Source organism: Lontra canadensis, unplaced genomic scaffold, assembly GCF_010015895.1.
Source record: "Lontra canadensis isolate GAN:19392208 unplaced genomic scaffold, GSC_riverotter_1.0 scaffold12, whole genome shotgun sequence".
Taxonomy (NCBI): Eukaryota; Metazoa; Chordata; class Mammalia; order Carnivora; family Mustelidae; genus Lontra; species Lontra canadensis.
Genome location: NW_022631006.1, coordinates 30,052,961 through 30,063,964, shown reverse-complemented (window position 1 = coordinate 30,063,964; position 11,004 = coordinate 30,052,961). Strand labels below are relative to the sequence as shown.

General features: G+C 39.2%; 2 protein-coding genes across 2 annotated transcripts; one reads left to right on the top strand and one right to left on the bottom strand.

Annotated features, from left to right (window-relative positions):
- The first annotated feature begins 614 nt into the window (after positions 1-614).
- Positions 615-1,562, top strand: LOC116867550 (olfactory receptor 4E1). Its single transcript, XM_032857173.1, has one exon. It carries the CDS (start codon positions 615-617, stop codon positions 1,560-1,562), a length of 948 nt encoding a protein of 315 aa, XP_032713064.1.
- Positions 1,563-4,985: 3,423 nt separating this feature from the next.
- Positions 4,986-6,662, bottom strand: LOC116867481 (olfactory receptor 1509). Its single transcript, XM_032857106.1, has 2 exons — positions 6,649-6,662; positions 4,986-5,919 (listed from the first exon to the last, which is right to left on the bottom strand). The coding sequence occupies exons 1-2, from the start codon at positions 6,660-6,662 to the stop codon at positions 4,986-4,988; spliced, it is 948 nt and encodes a 315-aa protein (XP_032712997.1).
- Between the last annotated feature and the right edge of the window lie 4,342 nt (positions 6,663-11,004).

Here is an 11,004-nt window from a genome sequence, read left to right as displayed (position 1 = left end):
GGGGTTTTTTTTAAAGATTTTATTTATTTATTTATTTATTTGTCAGAGAGAGAGAGAGAGAGAGCGCACAAGCAGGCAAAGTGGCGGACAGAGGCAGAGAGAAAAGTAGGCTCCCTGCTGAGCTCAATGCAGGACTCAATCCACAGATCCTGGGACCACGACCGGAGCCAAAGACAGTGGCTCAACCAACTGACCCACCCAGGTGTCCCCTGAATGGGGTATTTATTTATTTATTTATTTATTTTAAAGATTTTATTTATTTCTTTGACAGAGATCACAGGTAGGCAGAGAGGCAGGCAGAGAGAGAAGAAGGGAAACAGGCTCCCCGCTGAGCAGGGAGCCCGATGTGGGGCTCGATCCAGGACCCTGAGATCATGACCTGAGCCTAAGGCAGAGGCTTTGACCCTGAGATCATGACCTGAGCCTAAGGCAGAGGCTTTAACCCACTGAGCCACCCAGGTGCCCCTGAATGGGGTTTTTAAAATAAGATACTGGATCATAAGTTCTAGATGGAAGGAAAAGCAAACACAGAAGAAATTAAGTGACCAAATGATTGATGCAGGTGCTAAGTGTTATTTTTTTCCTAACTCTTGACAGAGTGTCCAACAAAGAGAATGGAAGAGGCAGATCTACTCAATCAAACCACTTCTGTGACATACATTCGGCTTAGAGGTTTGTCTGTAAATCAGAAGGTGCAGAGGGCTGTGTTTGCCATGTTCCTCACTTTCTACATCCTGACACTGATTGGGAATGTCCTCATTGTCATAACTATTATCTATGACCGCCGGCTCCATACTCCTATGTATTTTTTCCTCAGTAACCTGTCTTTTATCGATGTCTGTCACTCCACGGTCACTGTCCCCAAGATGCTGATAGATACATGGTCAGAAGAGAAGCTCATCTCCTTTGAGGCCTGTGTCACCCAGATGTTTTTCCTGCACCTCTTTGCCTGCACCGAGATCTTTCTCCTCACTGTCATGGCCTATGATCGGTATGTGGCCATTTGCAAACCCCTGCAGTACATGACAGTGATGAACTGGAAAGTATGTGTGTTACTTGCTGTGGCCCTCTGGACAGGGGGCACCATCCACTCCATATCGCTAACCTCCCTCACCATCAAGCTGCCCTACTGTGGTCCTGATGAGATTGACAGCTTCTTCTGTGATGTGCCTCAGGTGATAAAACTGGCCTGCACAGATACTCACATTATTGAAATCCTCATCGTCTCTAACAGTGGGCTCATCTCTGTGGTCTGTTTCGTGGTCCTCGTGGTGTCCTATGCAGTCATCCTGGTAAGCCTGAGGCAGCAGATCTCTGAAGGCAGGCGGAAAGCTTTATCCACTTGTGCAGCCCACCTCACCGTCGTCACACTCTTCCTGGGACACTGCATCTTTATCTATTCCCGTCCATCCACCAGCCTCCCAGAGGACAAGGTGGTGTCTGTGTTTTTCACTGCAGTTACGCCCCTGCTAAATCCCATCATCTATACTCTTAGGAATGAAGACATGAAGAATGCCTTGAACAAGTTCATGGGGAAAGTGGAGAGGAGAGGTAAAAAATGACGTCTAAGCTCTTAGAGTCCTGGTGCTCCACATCGAAGAAATGTCTTGCAAAGAACAAGTCACCTAACATTTATCAGGATATACAACTTATAAATTGTCTTCTGGTCCAATATCTGACAATTATATCAGTAGCTATGATTTTTAGGATCTTCCATATGCTAGAAACCGTTCTAGGCACTCTACATTTACTCCACTCTCACAGCCACTTGTGAGCTAGGTATTATGCTTATCTGCAATGATGGAACCAAAGCTCGAAGAGAGCCAACAGCATGCCCAAGGTCACCCAGCTAGGAAATACTGGAAGCAGGCTATTAAGCCAAGTGTATCAACATAACTCATGCTATTTTGTAACAGGTAATTTTTTTTAAAGATTTTATTTATTTATTTGATAGACAGAGATTGCAAATAGGTAGAGAGGCAGGTGGGGGTGGCAGGGAGAAGCAGGCTCCCTGCTGAGCAGAGAGCCCGATGCGGGGATCGATCCCAGGCTTGGGATCATGACCCGAGCTGAAGGCAGAGGCTTAACCCACTGAGCCACCCAGGTGCCCCCTCATGCTACTTTCATTACACCATGCCGCATCTCCCTGCTGTTGTCTTAGGGTGATAACTAACGTCTAAATGGATCTTCTGATTGCTGGGCAGCACTTGACTACATCATTCACTCAGATGCTTGCCTACACGGCTCAACAAACACTGGTGACTCAGACCAAGTGAGTTTGCTTATGACTTTAGTGATGTAGAAAGACTTTGAGTCATTGAAAATACTGATATCCTTGTCCAGGAAAATCTGCCACCAGAGCAATGAAATGGGGGTATCTTATTATTCATTTGACCAGTTTTTACCAAGCACCTATTATGTGCTAAGGACCAGGCTTACAATCACCAAAAGAAAAAAAAAAAAGGTCCCCCCTTCATGCAGTTGAGTCTAGTGAAAATGGGAAACAAAAGTATAAGCAAATACATTTTAATTACAGATCATAACAAAATCTGTGAAAAAAAAACGCATTGAATGCTAATAGAGAGTTTTGGAAAAGACTGTCTTCAGAGTGGGTAGGCAAGAAGAGTCTCTCTGACAAATGACACTGAAGCTAAGATCTGAATGATGAAAAGGAGACACACATGAGAAAGGAAGGGTGATGAATATTCTAGGCAGAGGAAATGGCAGGTATTGGGAAAGACCTTGGCTTGGTCCAAGGAGAGAAAGTGTAGTGTGGTTACAGCTTAGACCCTAAGGCAGAGAAGGATGAGAGGTGACAGTGAAGAGGTAAAAAGAATACTGTCACATTCTCTCAAGGGTCAACCAACTTTAAAAAAGTGTCAAGATAACGCAAAGGGGAAGAAAGTCTTTTTAAATGGTACTGAATCATCTAGGTAGATGGGAAAAATTAATCTCAACCTTCATCTCACATCATATATCAAACTAAATTTAAAATGGATCATGAACTTAAAATTTAAAGCTGAACTGTAAAATTTCTAAAACAGGAAAAAAATCTTTGAGACTTCAGGGTAGGTGAAGATTTCTTACAACACAAAGGCATCAATCTTAAAAGAATGATAAATAAGACTTAATCAAAATATAAACTTCTGTTCTTCAAAATATGTAATTCAGAAAATAAAACTGCAAGCCACCCCATGAGGAGAAATATTGCCAAGCCATCTGTCCAACAAAGGTCTTGTATCCAGAATATACAAAGAATACTTTGTTTACTCTTACGACACAGTGACAAGAAGACAAAAACCGATCATAATAAATGAGCAAAACACTTGGACACATCACAACACAAGCTCTATGAAAGGATAATAAACTAATTAAAAGATTCTCAGCATCATCAGTAATTAGGAAAATGAAGAGTAAACCACACACTCACTAGAAGACCTAAAATTAAATAATGACAATACCAATTATTGGATGTTAAACTCATACTTCTGATGAGAGTGTAAAATCATACAACCACTTTGGGAGGTGCCTGGCTGGTTCAATCAGGGAAGCATGAGACTCTGCATCTCAGGGTCATGAGTTTAAACCCCACAACAGAGGCAGAGTTTACATAAACATAAATAAATAACTTAAAAAAAAAAACATACAACCACTTTGAAAACCAGTCTTTTAGTTTTACAAGCTAAACATACACTTGCTATGTGATCCAATAATTCTACTCCTAGATATTTACCCAGGAGAAATGAAGACATGTAGTCAAAATAACCTATTAGTAAACATTTATATCTACTTTATTCATAACTGTCAAAAGTAGAAAACACCCAAATGGCCATCAGTACATGACTGAATCAGCAAGTGTCGTATACCCATACCATGAGATAGTATTCAACAATACGAAGAAACAAACTACTCATACCCACAAAAAACATTGGTTCATATCAGAAATAGCATGCAGAACTAAAGAAGTCAGGTACTGAAAAGTTCATATTGTATGATTCAATTTATATGAAGCTCTAAGAAAGACAATCTAATTCATAGTGACAAAAGTCAGATCCGTGAATGCTTGGGTGAAGATAGAGGAATTGGCTGGGAAAGGACCAAAGAAACTCTCTGGGATGATGGAAATGTCCTATATCTTGCTAAAGAGATGGTTACATGGGTGTATATATACCTTCGTCAAAATTTCTCAGATTGTCTAATTAAAACACATGCATTTTATGTAACTAAATTTTACATCAATAAAGTTTATTTTAAAGTAAGTTCTTTATATATTTCTACCTTGATTTTATCAAAGTATTATGAAACATACAAAATAGATCCAGGAATAAGGAAAGAATCACTTTCAAAGTAAAAATTTAATTCACTATAAATCAGTGATGGCTTAACTAAACACCTTGAATCTATATTTGTAAAGCAAGATTAAAAGCACTTTAATTTATAGAATATAAGTGTGATACATTGCCTCCCAGAGGCAATAACCCACAGAATCCACAAATCAAGAAAATATGTTCTCTCACAACTAACTGTTCTTGAAACTCAGTCCATGCCCCAAATTATGTTCTCTTACTAGAGAAACCAGAATCCTTCTTTAAAGTTTCCTAGATTCTTTATTTTTTAAGATTTTATTTATTTATTTGAGAGAGTGAGAGAGAGCATAAGCAGGGTAAGGGGCAGAGGGAGAGGGAGACTTTCCTCTGAACAGGGAGCTGGACTCAGGTCTCCATTCCAAGACTTCAGGATCATGACCTGAACTGAAGGCAGACACTTAACCAACTGAGCCACCCAAAAACCCCCAGATTCTTTTTCCTTTAGGTTCCATCATGATTGTTTCCTTACAGAAGTAATACTCAGTAAGTACTCTTTATAAAGAAGCGTGCCTTGCTCAGTGCCATTCTACCTACTGACTTTGTTTTTTACTTCTACTGACTCATTAAAGATATGGCCATAATTATACTTGTGATTCCAAATCAATCATGTACGTGACTTCATGAAAAAACCTGTTTCTGTCTGAGATGCTTGATGGCATTTTTTACCTCCTCATTCCTCAAGGTGTAAATGAGGGGATTTAGCAAAGGGGTGACCACTGTGTAGAAGACAGATACCACCTTGTCCATGGAGAAGCTGCTGTCTGGACGAGTGTAGAGAAAGATACACGGTCCAAAGAAGAAGGCAACCACCATGAAGTGGGCTGAGCAGATAGATAGGGCTTTCCGGCGCCCTTCAGCTGACTGTTTTCTAAGAGAAACCAGGATGACTATGTAAGAGGTAACCAAAGCCAGGAAACAGGTGAGAGAGATGGTTCCACTATTAGACACAATGAGCATTCCTGTGAGGTATGTATCTGTACATGCCAGCTTGATGACAGGTGGCACATCGCAGAAGTAGCTATCAATAATGTTGGGGCCGCAGTAAGGTAGACGAGTGGTCAGGAAGGTCTGCACCAGAGAGTGAACAGTACCCCCCAACCAGAGAGCAAAGACAAGCTGTACACAGACCCTGACGTTCATCACACTGGAATAGTGCAGCGGAGTACAGATGGCTACATAACGATCATAAGCCATTATGGTCAGTAGAAAGATCTCAGCACAAGCAAACAGATGTAGAAAGAAGAGCTGTGCAATGCAATTATCAAAGGAAATCGTCTTTCTCTCCAAAAGTAAGCCCTCTAGCATCTTGGGCACCGTGACAGACGAGTGGCAGAGGTCAATAAAGGACAGATTGCTCAGGAAGAAGTACATGGGGGTATGAAGATGCAGAGTAAAAACTATAGTAACTATGATGAGAGCGTTCCCCAAAAGGGTTAGTACATATGCAATGGAGAATGTCACAAAAAGTGGTATCTCCAGCACCCAGTTCTCAGTGAGTCCCAAGAAGACAAATTCAGTCACTCTTGTTTGATCCAATGGGTTTCTAAAGGACCTTGTAGGGAAGGAAAAAAACCATGAAAGCTAATTTAGCTTTAATATTACAAGACTAGAACTCGTTGAAGTGACTCTACATTCCTATATGAATTATTTATTATCGGGGTATATGAAATAGAAGAACAACCTAATAGTGAGTGATACAATATACCCATTATGTATCAGGAGCCATTCCCAGTACTTTATATACACCATTCTATTAAACACAACTGCACCATGGCATAGGCATTATTGCTCCTGGCTTACAGATGAACTACATGAATCTCACAAGAATTAATAAATTGCCAAAACTCTTAGCCACTAGTTAACTGGCTTTTTTCATTTCAGTCTAACCCACAGATAACACCAAATTAATCTTCCCAAATTGACTCCCAACTAAAGTCATTCACCATTTCTTTTTTTTTCCCCCAAGATTTATTTATTTATTTATTTGACAGACAGAGATCACAAGTAGGCGGAGACAGGCAGAGAGAGGAGGAAGCAGGCTCCCTGCTGAGCAGAGAGCCCAATGCAGGGCTTGATCCCAGGACCCTGAGATCATGACCTGAGCCAAAGGCAGAGGCTTATCCCACTGAGCCACCCAGGCGCCCCAGTCATTCACCATTTCACTCTTTCTATCAAATTAAATGTACATCCAAAGCCTGCAACAGACTAATCCATGTTTATTTTTCCAGTCTGGAATCCTCCTTTTTCCATACATATTCTTTTCTTCAGGCAAGCTGGTTACTGTATTTCTGCCATGTTACCCCACCTTTAAGAAAACTTTGCTGAGGAGCACCTGGGTGGTTCAGTGGGTTAAGCCTCTGCCTTCAGCTCAGGTCATGATCTCAGGGTCCTGGGATCTAGCCCTGCATCCGGCTCTCTGCTCAGCAGGGAGCCTGCTTCCTCCTCTCTCTCTGCCTGCCTCTCTGCCTACTTGTGATTTCTGTCTGTCAAGTAAATAAATAAAATCTTTAAAAAAAAAAAAAAACTTTGCTGATACAATCAAATCCTATCTCTTCTCTTTCATAACTATTTTATGGTACTGAACTATAAAAGAAAATAAGACTTTCTTTCTGTTTTCCATTAAATTGAAAATTTTCTAAAAAGCAATAACTACAGGGTTCAAACCCTCTTACTATTCTTTCATACCTATTTTATGGTACTGAACTATAAAAAAATAAGACATTTCTTTCTGTTTTTCATTAAATCACAATCTTCTTAAAAAGCAGTAACTACAGGAGGTGCCTGGGTGTCTCCGTCGGTTAAGTGTATGACTCTTGGTTTTGGCTCACATTGTGATCTCAGGGGGGTGATATCAAGCCTAGAGTAGGGCTCCATGCTCAGTGGAGAGTCTGCCTGAAGATTCTCTCCCTCTGCCTCTCCCCCTCCCCCAACTAGCGCATGTGCACGCACTCTCTCTCTCAAAAAATAAATAAATATTAAAAAAAAAGAAATTTAACTTTCAAAATTCTATAATATGATTTGTTCTCTAAGAAATATTATTGTATAAATCCTAATTATTTTGTCCCTAATATTTTTTAAGATTTATTTGAGAATGAGAGAGAGAGAAAAAAAACATGAGTGGGGGGAGATGCAGAGGGAGAATGAGAAAGAATCTTCAAGTTGATTCCCCATGATGGCAGAGCCCAATGCAGGGCTTGATCCTAAAACCTGGAGGTCATGACCTGAGCAAAATCCAGAGTCAGCAACTTCACCACCTGAGACACCCAGGTACCCCTGTCCCTGAATTTCTATACTGATTCATTAGCCTACAGCTCTAACAAGAGTTTAGGAAATAATTACCACAATCACAAAAATTATTTATATTCTTGATCCAACTATTTCACTTGTACGAGTCTCCTAAGCATCTAAACTGTCAAAAAGCTAAATGCAAGAAAATACTAATTACAGCATTATTTAAAACAACAGTCATGGGATTTTTTTTGAAGCTTGAATGAATATAGTGGAAGCTGAAAAGAATTACATGCACCCATTAGGAATGGAAGTGACAAAGGATTGCCAATATGAAAAAATACTCAAATCTCATGAAGAATAAAAGAGGAGATAAAACTTGTTTACACCTTCTCAACAATTTAAAATATATATGGTGCCATATAAATTGTCAAAATGCAAATAGAAGACTAGAAAAAAATATTGAAACATATATGATCAAAAAAGGATAATATTCCTATTACTTAAAGGGCTCTTAAGATACAAGAAGAAAGGACAGATGACCATTAAATATAGACAAGAAAGTATGAAAGGGCAAGTCGCAGAAAAAGAAACAAAAATGACAAATAAGTATGAATAAAAAGATACTCGGCTTCAGTAGTGGGTTAAAAAAATGTTTTTGTCTCTCTTCAGATTGGCAAAGGTATAAGAAACTGAGCATTTTATAGACTGCTACTGGAGGTAGATATTATTAAGACCTTTTTGGAAAATGATCTGGGCAGCACCTATCATAATTCTAATGCCCCTACCTCTAACCAAGAAGCCCACTTCTAGGGCTGTATTTCATAGAAATAAAGGAATCCATAATTAAGGATAAATGTTTACTGAAGCATTTTTAGCAAAACAAGGAACTGGAAATAAACTGGATATTTATTAATAGAGAAATAATACATTTTAATACAGTCATGACTTAGAACATTATGTAGCCATGAATAAGAATGAATTGCATCTGTGCATACAAATTTAAAGCAGTGGTTGTCAATATGGCTACACGTTAGAACCATCTGGGGAGAGGAGGTATGAATTCTGCTGCCCAGCTTCACCTAAGACAATTAACTCAGAATCTTTGGGGGTTGGACCCATCAGTACTTTTAAAGCTCTTTGGCATTTCCAACATAGAGCCAACGTAGCAAACTATTAACTTCAAGGAATGTCAACCATATATTGTTAAGTGAAAAAAGTACATTATGAATACATTATGAACCAGGAAGGAAGGGAGGGAGAGAGAGAGGAAGGAAGGAAAGGAATCGGGAAATAAATAACAAACAAAACAACAGAGGAAGGAGGGAATCAAAAGAGATTTCTCTGTGTGTGTGTGCCTATGTTCAAACATACATATACACATATTCATGAATTATGTGTGTGGTATTTATTCCTGAGGGATAGAAGATAAGTGTGGAAGAATACACAGTATTTCAATATTAGTTACCTGTGGAAGTATAAAATTGAAAAAAATTGCAAGATTGTATTAATTTTTACATTATACTTCATAATTGTTTAAGTTTGTTTAATAAGCATGGGTTACTTTGTTTTAAAAAACAAAGCATTAAAAGCATGCATATGGGGGGAAAAAGGAAAGGAAATGAAAATGCTGACTTAATGGGACTATGAGTACATTTTTCCTTCTCCACATCTAACAGTGTATAATCTGGTTATATGCTTTATAAGGCAGTATTGTTAAAATGGGGAGAATCTTTCCCAGAAACTGTTGGTCAGCAATGCATTGGTAGCAGAGAATCAAGAGCTGTTTTGCTTTCAGCTAGGAAGAAGAGGGCAGAGGCTCTTCATAAGAGCACATGCAGTGAATTCAAACAACTATGACCTTAGCCTTCACCTTCTGAAGCCTCGGTTTTCTGAGCTATAAATAAGGAACTAGATGCATCTCTTATACATGATTCGATGTAGCAAATATTCAGGTCTCCTGTTGAAAAGATTAAGAGAGACACAAGAGGATGGGAAGAATGTCTGGCTTTGTTAGGGGTTCTGGGGCACAGAAGATTGTTGTTAAATCTGAAACTCATATACACATTTTACTTGAGAAGAATCTATTGAGTAGCACTGAATCTTGGGCCTAGCTGAAATTCACAAAGCCAGGATAATTCCCTTGAGGTCCTTAGGCTGTTTCCAGTGGCAACAGATAGTAGCTGGTACATTTTCAGAACCAGAGGAATCTACACTATGTTAGGGAAAACAGTTTTTGCTCTGGTTTTTAAAAGAGGTGGGTTAATGGGGTGCCTAGCTGGCTCAGTTGGTAGAGCATGTGATTCTTGATCTCAGGATCATGAGTTTTGAGCCCTATGTTAGGTGCGGAGATTAATTAAAAACAAAATCTTTTTAAAAAAATAAAATAGGGGCACCTGGGTGGCTCAGTCAGTTAAGCTTCTGCCTTTGGCTCAGGTTGTGATCCCAGATCATCAGTCAGTGGGGAGTCTGCTTCTCCCTCTACCTCTGCTCCTCCTCCCTGTTCATTCTCTCCCTCCCTCTCTCTCTCTCTCTCATAAATACATAAAAATCTTTTAAACAAATAAAATAAAATAAATAAAAAGAAGTTGGTTGAGATTTTAACTCCATGATTGGGTCTTGCCTCAAATACCACCTCAGCATGGAGGTCCTCCTGATGATTATACCAAGAACATTTCCCAATGACACAGTATCTTAGGTACAGCTTCTTTGTAGTACTTAGAAACACCTGCAATCAGGTGTTTTTATTTATCTAAACATAGATAAAATCTATGTTTATCGGCTGCCTTTCCAAATATTATTCCTTTGAGGGCAAGGACTAGATCTGCATGTTTACTGCTACACACCCAAAACTTGGGTTCAGCTGTGAATGAGATCCTCAAACCCAGCCCATACTATGTTGAGCACTGGGACTAAGACTTCCACACTCCAAAACTACGAAGCCCCTCAAGAAATGCAAGGCAGTTTCTACTCTAAAGAAACCATAAAAACAAAAACATGTGTGTCTAAAACTAGTAAGTATGTTTAAAATAATTATAAATAATAATGATTAACTTTCTCTAAGAAAAAAAAAGAAACTAACAAATATACAGTGCCTGTTGGAAGTAAGAGGCTTAGCACTCTCCTGATTTTCTTAAGATTTCATTCTATTCTCCTTCTGAAAAAATGTAGAGCACCTCCTTCAACCTTTCCATCACATCTTTCTCTATTCCTCTTGAGACTTTCCCACTACTTACTCACCACCATACTGAACTATTTTGTCAAATCTTTTTTCTTCTCTCTTTCCCATCCCCTGACAGTAAAGAGAAAAAAACCTGGAGAGCTTAGCAAGCTTCATAAACCATGTGGACAAGTGAGGCATACTGGAGTGGCCCAATAAACCTAGATGAAAGAAATGTACACACAAAGT

Excerpts from the sequence above, each read along its gene's own strand:
- LOC116867550 (XM_032857173.1), top strand. The coding sequence starts at position 615 with ATGGAAGAGGCAGATCTACTCAATCAAACCACTTCTGTGACATACATT.